Source organism: Pongo abelii, chromosome 21 (assembly GCF_028885655.2).
Source record: "Pongo abelii isolate AG06213 chromosome 21, NHGRI_mPonAbe1-v2.0_pri, whole genome shotgun sequence".
Lineage (NCBI taxonomy): Eukaryota > Metazoa > Chordata > Mammalia > Primates > Hominidae > Pongo > Pongo abelii.
The window spans coordinates 67,620,937-67,637,989 of record NC_072006.2 but is presented as its reverse complement, the minus strand read 5'-3'; the positions used below and the strand labels follow the sequence as shown (position 1 = coordinate 67,637,989).

The following is a 17,053-nucleotide window of genomic DNA, read 5'->3' as shown; positions in this document are numbered from 1 at the left end:
TCAATCAGACTGATCTAATGTGAAATATAAGTATCCTTAAAAACAAAGCATCTATTTTGGCAGAAATTATGTTCTTAAATTCAGTCATTTGGTATTGTTCTATGAGACTTCATATTTCTCATCCCTTTATTGCTTTATAGCAAACATAAGAAACCATGAGTCACTTTTGTCATTTAGAGTATTCTGATAAAATCTCTTGAAAATACTGAAATCAAAAGGTTAATGATTTTTTGTTCATTCTGATTTGTCATTTTATTATCTGTTACTGGTCTGAAGTGCTAATTTACCCATTTGATTTTTCTACTAGACAGATAACTTTTAATTTTTCAAATTTGGCAGACACTTTTTTTTTTTGGAAAATCTTTCCTTCCATATCTGTTGCCCACTGAACAGCCACCCATCCCTCACTGTCCTGGTGTCCGATTGGGCTGGATGGTGTTGAGGCATGATGTGTGGAGGAATTGGAAGGTGCTTTAGGTCTGGTTCAGGTTCGGGCATTCTTTGTTGTTTGCACATCTTTTTAAATTTTACCCCTTTTCTTAATCCTAATGCCATCTTAAGTTTTTATACCAATAATGCTGAGCTTTAAGTGTAGGATCTGGTAGTACAGACAGTGTGATGGATGATACTGCTGGTTGTAAATTTCACCGTGTGCGTCTAATTTTTTTTCCTGTTGAATGGGTAAAAACAAAACAAAACTTTTTTAGAAAATGAATTTGCTGTCATGTTTTGTGGAATGAGGGACCGTTGAGCTCACTACCACCTGGAGTTTGAGTTGAAGCATGAAAATGGTGCCCATGCCTGACGCTCCAGCGCCTGGATCTGCACGTGCCCTTGTAGAGGATCCTTACCGTCCTAGAGAGCAGACGCTTTCTGAAAACTACTTGCTCCAAAAGACCCTCTGAGTTAACGTTTCAGCTGTATCATTAGACTTGTATTTAGAGCGTGTCACTTCCTCTGAACTGTTGCTGCCTGAATGGAGTCCTGGACGACATTGGGTTTTTCCTCTAGGAGAATACAAGCCTTAATAAACAATACTATTTAGCAAGCCTGGTGTCAGCTCATTCTTCACGCTACTTGATGAGTTTATGTGCTGGAGCTTTTTAAGCTGCAAAGCCATTCGGGGAGTCACCGTAGAAAGCCCCGTGTTTCTCAAAGTGTGGGATTCTCGTTCCCTCGCTTTGGAAGAGGGAGCTGTTAATTTCCTTAAGACTATAAACTGCATGGCACCATCACCCACCCCTCAGCACACGAATGTGCAGACGCAGCGATGCATGCAGCACCTGGGCACCGCTGCCTCCTTTCCGGACTTGGCTCCTCACCGTCTCCCTCCATTCGTCCTCCAATGCCTCTTATTTTTTATGCGATAAGAGTTTAATACCTGTTTAGTTTGTTTTCCTTTTGAGGTAAAATTTACAAGCAGTGAAATGCACATTGTGTACATCTGCAGAAGATGACAAGTATGTGATAGTTACACAATATTAGCCTCAGCCCAGAAAATGCTGAGCTCAGGCAATCCGCCCGCCTTGGCCTCCCAAAGTGCTAGGATTACAGGCATAAGCCACCACACCCAGCCTGTGAAGAGATATTTTTAAGAGAGAATTTTTAAGAGAATGCAAAATACAGAGTTCTTAATTTTTCCAGTTTTACATTTGAGGGTAGGGAGGAAATGTTAATTCTTAAGAGTAGGACCTGCCTATCCAGGTCCTTAATCCAAATACTCTGGAGCCTTCTCGGGACAGAGAACACCACAGCTGCTTGTGAGAGCAGCCACCGTTGAGGAGGCTGGTGTTTATTCCATTGCCCAGCAAAGTTTATTATTAACCTGAAAACACATTCAGTCCATTTTTAGCAAAAGAGGTTTCAGGTTAAATGGGTGTCCCACCCGCTGGTTTTCTTTATTAGTTTGCATCTTGATAGATAAGGGGGTCAGATGAGGGTGGCATCTTTCCCAGGCAGTCACCACCTCTGCCAGAAGTTAGTTGGTTTAAGAAAACACAAAATGAGAACAGGGGAAAACGTGTCTGTTCTGACGGGCCAGTTAGAGGTAGGCTGTGTGCTCCCACCTGCAGCTCCAAATGCTGCTGTTATTTTAGGGAAGTGTGTTTTCAACCTCGCGTGGCTAATTCCTTCATATTTTATGCCATTTTCTTGCATATATTTGAGTCCTGGCCTCCTTTAAAGATGAGTTCCCGACTTTTAGAATGCTGGGCCGAGAGGTGCTGAAAGGTGGCAAGCATGACGACAGGTGCCATGCTTTATCTTTGTTGTTTCGTTGTTGTGGAAGAAGTGGATGCTGTTGTCCCCACAGAGTGGGAGGTGGTGGCAGGGACTCTGGCAAGTGGTTGCTGACTGGCTTGTGAATGGATAGTGGATTGTGTGGTCTAGACAACACCTCCCCTGAGGCCTCTAAACGGGAGGAGGCAGTGGCTTCTCCCTCTGCCAACTTGGAAAGTTTTGTAGAACTGACACCGTGTCTGGGTGTTTGGGGCTTCCTGCCTGCATTCGTGGTGGATGGTGATGCCAGGCAAGGAGCCAGGCCCACCAGGGGAAGGGAGAACCGAAAGGCATAGGTTTGTGGAGTGAGAATTGGGGGGGGGCGGGGGAGGGATTTCATCTCATTTTGCTTTATAAAGAGCTGTAAGTTGTTAGTATTTCTCACCCCTGCCTCCCTAAAAGCCAGCCACATGAGCCCTATTCCTTTTTCCCTCTGCCCCTCCCCAAAGCCCACCATGCTAGAATTCTCTTTTTTTTTTTTGAGATGGAGTTGTGCTCTTGTCACCCATGGTGGAGTGCTGGAGTGCAATCTCAGCTCAGTGTAACCTCCGCCTCCCGGGTTCAAGTGATTCTCCTGCCTCAGCCTCCCAAGTAGCTGGGATTACAGGCACGTGCCACCACACCCGGCTAATTTTTGTATTTTTAGTAGAGATGGGATTTCGCCATGTCGGCCAGGCTGATCTCGAACTCCTGACCTCAGGTAACCCACCCGTCTCGGCCTCCCAAAGTACTGGGATTACAGGCGTGAGCCACCGCGCCCGGCCCATACTAGAATTCTTAAATGTCATAATGAATTGCAAGCTATTGGAAAAGCCTTCAGCTGGATTTGCAGTTTGAGGTGCCTCTGGCTGTAGAAGTTTCCTTGGAGGGGCTGGGTGGTAGCTCAGGTGCAAGCCCAAGTGTGCTCCGGGCTTCTGGTGGGATACAGGCTGGCTCTGCAGGTTGCTGTCTGCATTGGGTCTTAAACGGCCAGGCAAGGGGATGACATGGAGGAAACGTGTGGCCTGTGGTACTTTGGGCTGAATCCTGTCCCTCCAGGCCCCTCGCTGTCCAGAATTGTTGCAGTCTTTGGTAGGACAGAAATGCCCTCTCTGGCCGGAGACCAGCTGTAAGCCCAGGCCGGCTTCTGCTGTGATCTCACTATAGGAGGCCCGTGAGAAAGGAGTCCGCACCTTGGCTCCCAGCTCGGGGCAGCCCCATTACTCTGTGACTTCAGTCACCAGACCACAACTCATGGCTCCCCTCAGTATGCGTCTCCATCCCATGGACTCCACACAGTGTGGGCGAGGCATTGGTGGCCCGCCCTCCTCCCTGCGCATCCCCACGGCCGGCGCTCACGTTTCCCTGCAGCCTGGAGTTGCTCCATCACGTAACTGGCTAACTTTCGGGTGCACATATCTGGAGTTAAAAGAAGTGCCTCGTGCCGGGCGCGGTGGCTCACACTTGTAATCCCAGCACTTTGGGAGGCCGAGACAGGCAGATCACGAGGTCAGGAGATCGAGACCATCCTGGCTAACACGGTGAAACCCCGTCTCCACTAAAAATACAAAAAATTAGCCAGGTGTGGTGGCGGGCGCCTGTAGTCCCAGCTACTCGTGAGGCTGAGGCAGGGGAATGGCCTGAACCCGGGAGGCGGAGCTTGCAATGAGCGGAGATCATGCCACTGCACTCCAGCCTGGGCGACAGAGGGAGACTCCATCTCAAAAAAAAAAAAAAAATAAATAAATAAAAAGCGCCTCGGCCGGGCGCGGTGGGTCACACCTGTAATCCCAGCACTTTGGGAGGCCAAGGTGGGCGGATCACGAGGTCAGGAGATCGAGACTATCCTGGCTAACATGGTGAAACCCTGTCTCTACTAAAAATACAAAAAATCAGCCAGGCGTGTTGGCAGGCATCTGTATTCCCAGCTACTCGGGAGGCTGAGGCAGGAGAATGGCATCAACCCGGGAGGCAGGGGTTGCAGCGACCTGAGATCATGCCACTGCACTCCAACCTGGGTGACAGAGCAAGGCTCTGTCTCAAAAAAAAAAAAAAAAAAAAAGCCTCGCTTATTCCTTCATAGTGCTTACATGATAAGAAGAGAAAGCTGTGCGCGATGGCTTACGCCTGTAATCCCTGCACTTTGGGAGGCTGAGGCGGGCGAATCACCTGAGGTCAGAAGTTTGAGACCAGCCTGACCAACATGGAGAAACCCCGTCTCTACTAAAATACAAAAAAATTAGCCGAGCATGGTAACGCATGCCTGTAATCCCAGCTACTTTGGAGGCTGAGGCAGGAGAATTGCTTGAACCGGGGTGGCGGAGGTTGTGGTGAGCTGAGATCACGCCATTGCACTGCAGCCTCGGCAACAAGAGTGAGACTCTGCCTCAAAAAAAAAGAAACAGCAAAAAGAAGCCCGGTTCAGAGGCTCCTCGAGCCACCAGGCTCCTCCCCAGAAGGTCTCTTCTCAAGAGTTCCTCCTTATGACTGAGAAGGATTATCTGGGAGGCGACCCTGGTGGAAGTGTGAGAGAGTGGCCTGCTTGCTGGTGAGTCACGGGGTATTCAGATGGTGAACAGCAATCTAGGTTCCCTCCTTTCCTGGCAGCCGGCCACAGGCCTAGGTGTCTCATACATCATCGCCAGCTGGACCAGGTGGAAGAATCAGCGTTGGGCACGGGCGAGGCCTCGCCCTGCTGTGTCGCTCGGCTCGTGCGAGAGGGAGCTAGACTTGCCGATGTCGGAATGAGCATCGGGCCCAGGCCTCAACTCCAGTAAGTGCCAGGGGTGCCCACCAGACCTGCTGGCTTCCTGCTGTGGCCCAGGGCTGAGGCTCCTATCTCAGGACAGGTCTGCCACGGGGCCCCTTTGCCTTTGGGAAGTCCACACAGCCTGTGGGGTTGTTTGGGGCCAGCATCCTCCCTCCCCCAAGTGTCCTGGTCACCCAGAGTCAAAGAAGGACCAGCAACTGCTAACGTCTGGGCAGAGCTTGGGCACAGGGGCCTCCAGTGTATCATGGACAGAGGCACGTCTTGGGCACTCCTCCGACTCTGCAGCCTTGGAGAGGGCGAGCCGCCCGAAGTCGGTCCTAAGCTATGGGAAGCCATAGCCCAGCACATGCCCGTCACGGGGCTCTGTGGATGACAGTATGCTGACGCTCCTGGTGTCCTGTGGAGGGTGAGGCTCGGAGATTGCAGTGCTGCTTCCCGTGGGTGATGGTGGGGCTCCTATGGGCAGATGGGGAGCTCGGACACCGCAGCGCCACTGCTTGGTGCCCCGAGAAGCTGTGGGGTGGGAAGGGTCTCCTTCAGGGCCGAGGGCAGCCTTGACACGCTGCCGTGGACAGGGCTGGGCCCCTGCAGGCTGGGCAGCCCCAGGGCAGCTTCTGAGGGGACAGGGGAGTGGAGTAGGTGGTGCACACGTGATGAGGCCCTTGGGGGCTTTGGGCTCTGGCCACCTTTGTGAGACCAGGAAGAGCGTTGCCTTAGTCCTGTGGAACTGTCAGGCTTGGAAGAGGAGACTTTCTGTGGGTGGGCGGCAGCTGCTTCTCTGGAACAGCATCCCCTGCTTGGACCTGTGGAGGGTCCAGGGCACAAGGGTGGGCAATGGTGTGCTTCAGGGTGAGAAGTGCCTGGGGTCAGTGTCCAGCCCAGACAGGAGGGGACGTCCAGAGCTGGTGTCGTGGTTCCCCTGCCTCCCCCAAGTGCCGGCTTCTGCCGTGATCTTCTCATCATAGGAGGAGACCTCAAGGTGCAGTTTGCTGCTTGGGCTGGGCCAAGCTGGGCTAACGTAGCCCTAGCTGTCTCCAGAGATGGTGGCAGGTGGCAGGTGAGGTCATTCCTCAGTTTGGGTACAGGTGTGCAGGAGGGTGGCCTTGACGGGGCCCCAGAACACCAGGTCCCTAGGCCAACTTGCTCTGCCAGGCCTCAGGGATGGGATGGCCTCCCTTCCCCCTCCCCCTTATATTTTGAGAAGCTTGCTGCACCCTGGGGCTGGGCGTGAGCACCTGGAGGTGCAGGGACAAGCAGAAGCTTGGGGCTGGGGTGGGGGCACAGGTGTCTGTCTTCACTAGCTGGGTACACTGCATCCCTGCAGAGGAGTGGTGAGAGAGGGACTCTGGTCCCAACATCAAGAAGAGCTGCTTGAGGTGTATTCGAGGGGCTGGTACGGGGTGGTGGCTGGTGAGGTGAGGGCATTCCTTTTTTAAAAAACTTACTTTGGAAATAAAGTCAAATATACAGAAAAATTGCAAGAGTAAGCATAGTATAGAGAATACTCTTCACCCAGATTCACTTATTGTTAATATTTTGATCCCTTTCCTTGATCATTTGGTTGCTGTGTATGTCTGCATGTGTATTGCATGTTTGTGCATGTAGTGTGATGCTTATGTGCATGCGTGTATGTGTAGATATGCGCATGTAGTATGTATGCCCGTGTGTGTCTGTGTGAGAACGTATGTGCAATTGTGTTTGTATGCATGTGTGTGCCCGTGTGGTGTGTGCACTTCAGTGTGCACGTGTGTGTGCCTGTGTGGTGTGTGCACTCGTGTGTTTGGTGTATGTGCATGTGTGTGTGCCTGTGGTGTGTGTGCACGTGTGTGCCTGTGTGGTGTGTGCCTGTGGTACGGGGCACATGTTTGTGCCTGTGCGCACTTGTGTGTGTTCCTGTGTAGTATGTCTGTGGTGTGTTGTGCACAGGTATGTGCCTGTGTGGTGTGTGTGCATGTGTGTCTGTGTGCCTGTGTGGTTTGTGTGCTGGGGTGGCATTTGTTTTGGGAACCCTGGGCAAGAACAGGAGGATGCAAAGCCACTGCTCTCCACCCCTTTCCCCTGGCTACTCCAGACGGTGACTCCTCCCTCCTCCTCCGCAGGTGCAAGCCCCTCAGCCTGGTGGGGTCTCGGTTCAGTGGGAACCTCAGAAGTTGTCTGGCTTCTTCCTGCCGGGTCCCCTGGGGCTGGTCACTCAACCATCTCTTCTGAGCTCTGGGCCATCCATCCTCCTGGCGATCCATCCTCCTGTCACCAGCCCCCCGCCGAGGTCCCCACCTCGAGTTGTTCTAATTTGACAACTTAAAAGCCTCAACACCCCAAGTTGCAGGATGGGGAGACAATGGGGGGTCACTGAGGTCGCGGCAAGGTCTGGAGGGGCCACACCAGTGGGGGACCCTTGTCATCACCAAGGAGAGCAGTCCCCAACTTGGGGGGGTTGTTCATGGAGAAGCCAGGCTGGTTGGGGGAAATGACGAGTCCAGCAGGTTTGGTTTTGCAGGTGGACCAGGCCGGGGGTGTGCTTGGGTGGAGGCTGGGCGGGGCCTCTGCCTGTGTACAAGGTTGGAGGGGTGTGGGCAGGGGGCAAGGGGTGCCAGGGCTGTGTGGAGCAGCCTCGCGGAGCAGGGAAGTGGGCCCCGCTGTGGGAGCAGGGTGCAGCAGAGTGCAGACCTAGGGACAGCCGGAGAGCTTTGGGATGTGGGTGTGGCCAGGAGCCACTGGGATTTGCTCCCTGGGAGAGTAGCACCTGTGGAACGGTCCCACATAGGACAGTGGGTCCTGGAGGAGTCCCGCGAGGGGGTGTTTCTGTCCCGGGGGTGGTCGTGTCCCAGGCACAAGCTCCCCTTTGTGTCTGGGGAAGCCCTGGGCAGTAGAATCCATGGAGTTGGAGGTGGGTTTCGTCCCCGCAAGTGCACAGAGTAAAGGGAGTGCCTGCAGCCAGAGTCAGGAGTCCCAGGAATTGGGCCAGGACCACAGCCCCTTCTGCCTTCCTGAGAGGCACTGAGGGGCCCTGCCCCCTGGGTCTGTGTAAGCCTAGGGTGGTCTCCTTGTCGTTTGTGAGACTGATCATCCCGGGTGGGAAGTCCTTCTGAGTGACAGCCATCCGTACCCCCTGCCCCACCCCCGGGAGACTGGCTTCTCCACACCCAGCACCTGCTGCAGATGGAGGTTCCACTTAGGACGGGGCCTCTGTGCTTCGTGCCTGAGCCTGAGACGATCCCGCCGGAGGCCGATTTCCAGCCCCGCTCACCGGTGGATCGGTGAGTGGCTAGTGCCTGGGGCTCAGCCCCTTTTGGGGTCCTTCCACCTCCCCAGGGCTGATGTCTGGATTTCTTTCCTCCCCCAGGAAAGGGCCCAGAGTGCAGGACCCTGGGCTGCATGAAGTACAGGCAGCAGCATGGCCAGCATGGAGGACCCCAGTCACTCAAAGTGCCTTTATGCAGCTCCAGCAGGGCCTCCCTACAGTCTCCCCATCCCTAAATTCACTTGGAACCTGCAACTGAACCTTCTGGGGCTCTGGTCACTGGCTGCCTTCAAGGGAGTGGGGCCAGGGGACCAGGACTGACAGAACATGACCTGAGGTCAAGGACGGCCGGCCGCGGCAGCTCAAAGGAGGAGGAGACTGGTGTGGACCGTATGTGTCCTGGAGCCTTTCCTGAGGAGGTGGGGGTGTGTGAGGGCCAGGCTGGAGGGCTGCTGAGCCCTGGGGCGGGCCTGAAGTCTGCGGTCTCCCCAACAAGCACAGTTGCTTGTTTTCCAACAGGCGGGGAGGCAGGTGGCTGGGTGATGACAGGCACAGCACTGGAGAGACTGCAGAGGCTGGGATGTGAGCCTACATCAGGGCAGGAGGTGAGGGGACTTTGGGGTGCAGGAGGTGGGGGTGGGGAAGGCACAGCACTGGAGAGCAGAGGCTGGGACATGAGGCCACATCAAGTCAGGGCAGGGCAGGAGGTGAGGGGACTTTGGGGTGCAGGAGGTGGGGGTGGGGCAGGCACAGCACTGGAGAGCAGAGGCTGGGACGTGAGGCCACATCAAGCCAGGGCAGGGCAGGAGGTGAGGGGACTTTGGGGTGAAGGAGGCGGGAACAGCATTAGCAGCTGGGCACCTGTGTCTGAGGGTCAGGAGCAGGCGAGGGCATGGGGTTGTGGTCTGAGGGGGACTTGGTTAAGTGTGGCATTGAGGAGGCCAGGGGCTGGGGTAAGGGTGTCCAGAGAGACCTGGAGTGCAGGCCCAATCCCTGCCATGCCCAAGCCCCTCGGGGCTGGTCCTTCCCTCTGCCACTGCCCTGCTCCAAGCAGACCCCCATTTGCTCCCCACCTCTCTGTGAGCCAGGGGCAGGCAGCTCAGTCTTCTAGGGGACTTCCTGACACTCAGGGGCCTGGCCACAGGGTTCTGTTGACACATGCTTGTGCTACACAGTGGGTGGAGGCCCAGGGGACACAGGGCACCGGGAGGCAGGAATGTGTGTTGCCCGGAAGGCAAATTGTCCCACCTGGCCTTCCTGGGAGGGAAGACATCCCTGAGGGTGTCTTGGCCCCAGGGCCGTATGGGGAGCAGCTGATGTTGGGGGCTGACCACTCTGGGCCACACCCAGCCTGGGGTACCTGCATGAGGCAGTGTGGAGCCTGCTCTGCTCTGCTCTTGCCCCCTCCGCAGGTCCTCAGGCTGCTATCTGGGGAGGGATGCCACGAAGCAGATGTCAGAATGGGGTGGAGGAGGACCTGCCTGGCCTGGGAGGGTGGAACCTGGTTGGAGAAGGAGGTGGACTAGCAGCACCCGGTGACTAATCCCGGTCTGGCCTCTCCTTGCCAGTCACCACCCCTAGTGGCTGGTGAGGGACTTGAGAGTGGGGCGGCTTCGGGAAGTGGAGGCCAAGGGGAGCCCATGCCCCAGGAGTGTCAGAGCTTTGACGCACATGGTGTGTCTCTGAGACAGACCAAGTTGGGACCTGAAGGATGAGTTGGGAAAGGGATGTAGGAGCATGAGAAGAGCCTTCCAGCCGGAACATCCTCATGGGCAAAGACTGCCAGGCAGGAGGGCCTGAGCATTCTGGGAGTCCGGAGGGCCCAGGGTGGTTCTTTCCTACCTTGGAGCTGCTCTCTGTACCTCAGCACCCCCCACACACAAATGGACAGGTGCACACAAAAGCACACATACATGCATGAGCATCTGGGTGCACACAGGCACATACATGCATACATGTACAGAGAACATACAACACAAACACGTGGACACAACACACATGCCTGCCATGGGCACGCAGACACGTGTGATCATATGCCCTAACGGGCATGTACAGACATGCATGATCATGTGCCCTACCACGGGCACGCACCGACACGTGATCATGTGCCCTAACATGGGGATGCACTGACACCCATGATCATGTGTCCTTCCATGGGGATGCACAGACACGTGTGATCATGTGTCCTACCATGGGCATGCACCGACACACGTGATTATATGCCCTACCATGGGCACGCACCGACACACGTGATTATATGCCCTAACATGAGCAGTCACAGACATGTGTGATCATATGCCCTAACATGGGCACATACATGCGTGATCATGTGCCCTACCATGGGCACGCACCGACACACGTGATCATGTGCCCTACCATGGGCATGCACCGACACGTGATCATGTGCCCTACCACGGGCATGCACCGACACACATGATCATGTGCCCTAACATGGGGATGCACTGACACGTGTGATCATGTGTCCTTCCATGGGTATGCATAGACACGTGTGATCATATGCCCTACCATGGGCATGCATCAACACGCGTGATCATGTGCCCTACCATGGGCACGCACCGACACGTGATTATATGCCCTAACATGAGCAGGCACAGACACGTGTGATCATGTGCCCTAACATGGGGATGCACAGATACGTGATCATGTGCCCTACCATGGGCATGCACTCACACGTGTGATCATATGCCCTAACATGGGCACACACCGACACACGTGATCATGTGCCCTACCATGGACATGCACTGACACACACGATCATGTGCCTTACCATAGGAATGCACAGACACACATGATCATATGCCCTACCATGGGCACGCATGACATGTGTGATCATGTGCCCTACCATAGGCACACACTGACACGCATGATCATATGCCCACAGGCATCCCCAGGCATGCTCACACACAAGCACACAAATGTATACACACATGCACATATGCATACAGGCACACACAGGTGCACACACATGGGCCGTGTAAAACTAATGTAAAGATGATAATGGTCCCAGATAAACAGGAGCCCCTTGGGAAGGATCCACCTTCTGCTCTGTCTGGGTGCAAGCCACAGCATCTCCTCAGGTCTGTAGTTCTTGAGGGGATCTGCACATGAGGAAAGGTGGGGTTTGGCTGGAAATGGGCTTTTCTGTGGGCTGTTTGGTCCTCAGGCTCTTGGGACATCTCCAGCCTTTTGGCAGGTGGGCTCTGACAGGGGGTGCCACCCTGCCCAGGGTAGCCACTGTGTCTTCTAAGCAGGACTGCCTGCCCCCAGCAGATTCTGCACTTCTCTGGGTGTGAAGTCACTGGGAAATACCTTTTGGGGGCCAAGACAGGGGTCTTCTCTGGACATTTGGGAAGACTTGTGGGGAAGGGACACCGGAGACTGTCCAAGGTTAGCTGTGTCAGGGGCTGCTTAGGCAGTGATGACCAGGACCTCTGTGGCCAGAGGAGGGCTGTCCTTATGTGGAGCTGGGGACCTAAGCATCACCAGGCTGATCTGGCACTGAGGCCCTGTAGCTTCCCCTCCTGTGTCCTCAGCATGCAGTCACCCTCCTAGAAGTATATGGGTCTATGGAGTGACCTTTGGGTGGCCACAGTTCAGTGGATCTGCATCTCTCCCTCATCCCCACTGCTTCAAAGAACTGAAAACAGGACCAGCCAGAGGGAGTTTAAATGGCCCCACTCTGCAGGGTCCATGGTGATGGTGCTCCTGCTGCTGCTGCTACTGGTGATGACGATGATGGTGGCAATGGTTATGTTGATGGTGGTGATGGTACTGATGGTGGCAGTGATTATGGTGATGATGACTGCTGACATTTACTGAACGAACATGTCTAAACTTACCCTCCAGCTACAGATGAGTAAACGGAAGCACAGAGCGGTGAAGTCTTGACTCCAGGAGTCTGAGACATGCCCTTGTACCAATGGCTGAGGGGGCCCCGCCTTCCTGTCCACTGTGACCAGGATGCTCCTGCTCTGTTCCAGACTCTGTTCCAGGTGGGTTCCAGGCAGAGCCCAGACTACCCTCTCTGCCCATGGAGGTCCTGTCCCTGCAGACCCGCCTGGACCTTGGTGGCGCTTGTGGCTCCATTCCTAGGAAGGGCTCAGAAATATCTGTTGAATGAACGAATGAATGAACAAAGAGCATCCTGGTATGCAAGGGCCCCCGTGTGTCCCTCCTCCCCTGGTCTGAGGTGTGTGGGGCAAAGGGCAGTCTCCCTGTGGGGAGGGGCCTACCTCCACCCATTGCTCATGCAGACGGCCTTTGAGTCTGTGCGATGCTCGAGGTCCTTCTGGGGCCTAATTCTGCCAGGGGTCTCTCCCCATCCCTGTCCAGGCGCAGGATCCTGTGGCAGCTCCAGGGCGCCCTCACGTGGTAAGTACAGGCACCTGCAGGAGGGCCTGGCCACACATACAGAGGTAGCTAAGCGGTGTGTTGGGGAGTTCTGCCTGTGCCCCAGGTGGATGGTTGTGTGCCACATGGTTGTACTTTGAGACCTTACCTCAGCCTGGTCTGTGTGCTCGTGGACATCTCCATCCTGTCCCTGCAGAAACGTGCCCACTATGGAGCACTGACCCTATGTGCTGTGTGTGGACTGGGTGCAGCCTGGGGCTGGAAGCCTGGTCCCAAGCCTGGTCTTGGTCGTTTGTTCATGTGGGGCTGAGATCCTGCTCATAGGGCTGGACATTCCTGGGGTTGGCCAAGGGTCTGTGTCTCAGCTGGGGCTCTCAGCAGGAGGGTCCAGAGTGGCTGTGCCCCAGCCCAGCCCACGTGCCTCCCAAGTGTTCAGAGGTGGTGGCATAAACTCGCGTGGCAGAGCGGCCCCCGGACCAGGCTGGAATGCCCAGCCCACTGGATTCTGGGGTGCCTCTGGCCCATGTTCCCAGCTGGTGGTGACTCGGGGCTGGGGAGCCAGGGGCCACAGCATCTCAGGAGCAACCCGACCAGGTCTGCTGAGATCTGCTGAGGATGCAGAGGGGCTGTGTATTTCCATCTGGCTCAGTTTTACCACTCATGGCCCTGAGGAGGGGGCTTAGCTGCCCTCAGCTTTGAGCTGGCCCCCAACCCCATGGCCCCATCAGAGCATCTGTAGAAATGGCTTGTGGTGGGGGAGTCTCCCCCGAAACACTCCTGTTCCCCAGCACTAGGGCCTATTTCTGCCCCTGTATCCCTGTATTCCTGCTGTGAGTCTTCTGGGTGGTGGGGGCTGCCTTCTGGGATCTGGCCTGGCCAGCTGGGGTGGGGGTTGCAGAGCTGAGAAGAGGAGGGATGTGGCCATCTCTGTGGCAATCATGGCTTGGCTGATGCTGAGTTCCAGAAAAGGAGCCAGAATGACCTGTGTCTCTCAGCCCTGCAGGGATGAGGATGGCAAGAGGCGGGGTGCCTGGCCGTGCTCCCCCTGAAACACATCCCCAGCCCCGGGCTGGGCCCCACCCTGGCCTCAGCTTCCCCTGGAGAGCCTCTTCTTGATCTCATTCACGGTGTTGCCACCGGTTACCCCGAGGCAACCCTGGGAGACACTGGCTTTATTTTTCCCCTCTACCAAGGAGGAAATAGAGTGCAGAGGGAACTTGATGCTGGGGCGGGCAGGGTGGCTGGAGACATGGAGCCTGGGCCTCCACCTGGTGAATAACCAGCAGCCTCTGTCAGGCCAGGCCAGAGTCCAGGGTGGAGGAGTGTGGCTATGGTGATGCATGCGAGGGAGGGTCCTGCTTTCTGGCTCTGTGGCAGCTCTGGGGGCCACAGGACATAAGGCTCCAAGGTGTCTGTGTGTGCATGTGTATGTCATGAGTGGTCCCAGGACCAATGCCAAGCCTGCTGGATTCCAGGGCTGCCTCTGGCCCATGTCCCTGGCTAGCGGTGACTTGAGAAGACCCTGCCACCTCTGGGACCGCGTCACCCTGCAGAGGCAGACTTCTCTGCTCTGTGCTGTCACTGTCGGACAAGGCCTCTCCATCCCTCTAATAAGCTGGAGGGAGTCACCCTGTATCATTTCATTTTTTAGTTTTTAATTCATTCCCCAACATTATCCCCTATGCCCCACCCCACCCAGCTGCCAACTGTTCCTGGCACCCACAGTCCCGAAACAGCAGCTGGTCTGGGCACCAGGGGTGAAGGCTGGGCTGTGAGGGTCTGAGCTCTGGGGTCATCACTGCCAGGAGACTGGCTTATGGGCACGGCCAGGAGGCAGCCAGGGGCAGAGAGGCTGAGAGCCAGCTCCTAATCTCAGCCCTGGCCAGAGACCTGCTAGGGGGCTTGGACTTGAGGGGAAGGAGGGCGGGGGCTCCTGGCCAATGGCCACACAGGGAGCCCTGCCTGGAGGTGAGGTCAGGGTGGAGCCCAGGGGCTGCAGAATGGAGGGACTGGCTGCCCTGGCCCCTGCTGATTGTGGCCTGGCCCCTGCAGCTCCTCCCACCTCTGCTGCCCGTGGACCGGGGGATTTGGGGGAATTTCAGAGGGGACTGTGGGGCCTGTGGCTTCAGCCTCAGCAGCTTTATTAGGCTTTATTCAGAATAAAAATCTTCGGGCCAGGGAAGAGGTGTCTTCTTCCTCTGGTCCGACACTGGGGAGGGCCCTGCTGGACAGCCCTGAGCTGGCCTTGCTGGGTGCCATGGTCTGGTCAGAGGGTGTCCCAAGCCCTTGGCTCAAGTTTGCTGTCTACCAGGACCACTGCCTGGCAGCCGATCCAATGCAGGCTGGGTGCTGCGGATTCAGCTGGGGGTATGTGCCCAGCTCTTCCTGAGTGGAGGCGGGCAGTGTCTGTGTGTGCGTGGGAGGTGAGACTGTGTGAGCATGTCTGTGACTGTGACTGCGGGTGTGAGCAGGAGGAGGAGAGGCTGAGCTGGACACGCAGGGCAGTCGTGGTGGCTGCAGAGCATGGTGATGGTGGCCCCTGCCCCAAGGGCCTCTCATTGAGGCCAGCAGCTCAGCTGCTGCAGGTCCGAGTGGACCCTGTGGCACATGGGGCCCTCCCCGCACTGCGGCAGACGGTGCTACAGCCACAGTAAGGCCTGGCCCAAGGAGGTGCTCACTCAGCTCTGCAGGTCCTGTGTAGTGAGCTTCCCACTGTGTGCCCCATACCTACTGGGCTGCCCACTTTCCCGTGTCCCCCATGAGCTGGAGCCCAGAAACCACAAGTCTGCCCTGGGGGCTGGGGCCCAGGTGCACCACTGGGGGCAGGCATCAGGAGAGGTAGCTCCCTGACCGTGGCAGAGTCCAGGAAGCTCTTCCTAGGAGACCCCACAGAGACTGACTGTCTAGGGACAGTGCCAAGGGCAGTTTGCCCATGCGCTCCCACCAGCTCTCAAGTGTCCCCCTCCCCAGGCTACTGACATGGAAGGTCCATTCTGGCCAGGAGCCAAGTCCCCAGGAAGGAAAGTGGTACAAGAACAAAGCCAGAGCCCCCATCCCTGGCCCCAGAGGAGGGAGCAGCCAGGGGCCACCTTCCCTCTGAGGGAAGGGCCAGGCTGGAGCTCCAGCTAGGCTAAGGCCACATCTTGTACCCCAAAGGAACACCCCACTCCCACCAGTCCCTTTGGTATTGTCCTGGAATGATCCTGGGGCCCCTACCCCTTCTCTAGGACCAGAAGTGCCCCTGGGGGGTGCTGCCTGTCCCCTCACAGTGGGAGGAAGGAAGAAGGGGACGCCAAGACCGGGGTCGGTGCTGTGGTCAGGCTGGGGCTTGCTGGGGCTGCCTATGCCACTTCTGCGCCCTCCAGGGGGAACCTGCCCCTGAGGAGACTGGTGGACCCTGTCCTGACTCTGCCTGGCTGACTGGGGTGGGGGTGGGAAGATGGAGGCACCAGGGGCTCCTGCTTGTGTCTGCAGCAGGCGACTTGGGTGGAGGGGCTGGAGGTCTGTGCTGATGACAGCCGCAGGGGCAGGTTCCCTTTGTGGCCCTGCAGCGGCGGTGGTGGGGGTGGAGATGCCACTGCCTGAAACTCAAATGGTTCCTTTTATCCTGAACTTCTGCTCCCTGCCTTGGGCCTGGGGCTGGGAGAACTTCAGGCGACTCAGACTCCTGCTTCGGATTGAAGCCGGGGAGGAGAGGCTCAGCCTCTACCTGGTTAAGAGGAAAGAGGCAAAGCTGCAAAGCCAGGTCTGGCACTCGCCCCAGGGGAAGGGGGCTCTTGGGGAGGGGGTCGTCCTCTGACCGTCACCGGGGCATCGCAGCCCAGCCGGGGCCTGGGATGGGCGCGGGGGAGGCGGCGCAGAGGCAGTGCCGGGCGTCAGCAGGTGGCGCTGGCTTCCGGGGACAGAAAAAAAAAACCCCTGCAGCAAACCCGAGTGGGTGTCACTGCGGCTGCAGATGGCGGCGGGGGAGGGATTTGTCATTTTCTCCCTGGGCTGCGGAGTCTCACGTGCCTGGTCCTGCACAGCCCAGAGCGGGCTTTGGGGGCGGGATGCGGTCCGGCGTGTCCACCGCCCTCGTTTGGACCCTGGAGGCGGACGCAGACCCGCGTCCCCATGCGAGCCTGGTCCTGGGCTGCGGGGGCTGCTCCGGGGCCACAGCGAGCGCCGCCCCCGCCCCGCCCCGCGGCTCAGCGGCCTGAGGAAGGGCAGACTTAGCGGTGACCTCAGACCCTGCCCCAACTCCTCCCACGTTGCCGTGGCAACTGTCCAGGGCGCCCGCTGTGGGGGCGAGGGCCGCACTTGGCCGCGCTCCCGTCCCGCGGGGGCCGCCCCGCCGCCAGCACCGCGGACAGCGCCGCACCCTAGCCCGCCGCCCCGCGCACCCGCCCGCCGCTCCCCGTGGACCCTCCCTTTGT

At 57.0% G+C, this 17,053-nt stretch overlaps 1 protein-coding gene across 2 annotated transcripts; it reads right to left on the bottom strand.

Moving 5' to 3' along the window:
* Window positions 1-4,303: 4,303 nt before the first annotated feature.
* Window positions 4,304-16,986, bottom strand: LOC134760774 (uncharacterized). 2 transcript variants are annotated; one of them, XM_063720572.1, is made up of 2 exons: window positions 12,128-16,986; window positions 4,304-11,386 (listed from the first exon to the last, which is right to left on the bottom strand). In XM_063720572.1, the coding sequence occupies exon 2, from the start codon at window positions 8,401-8,403 to the stop codon at window positions 7,465-7,467; it is 939 nt and encodes a 312-aa protein (XP_063576642.1). In that variant the 5' UTR covers window positions 8,404-11,386; window positions 12,128-16,986; the 3' UTR covers window positions 4,304-7,464. The 2 variants fall into 2 exon arrangements, with proteins under 2 accessions (XP_063576642.1, XP_063576641.1); XM_063720571.1 differs by having other exon boundaries at window positions 4,304-12,397; window positions 12,521-16,986.
* Between the last annotated feature and the right edge of the window lie 67 nt (window positions 16,987-17,053).

Bases quoted from the DNA above. Each gene is read 5' to 3' on its own strand.
- LOC134760774 (XM_063720572.1), bottom strand. From the start codon at position 8,403: ATGCAGCCCAGGGTCCTGCACTCTGGGCCCTTTCCTGGGGGAGGAAAG.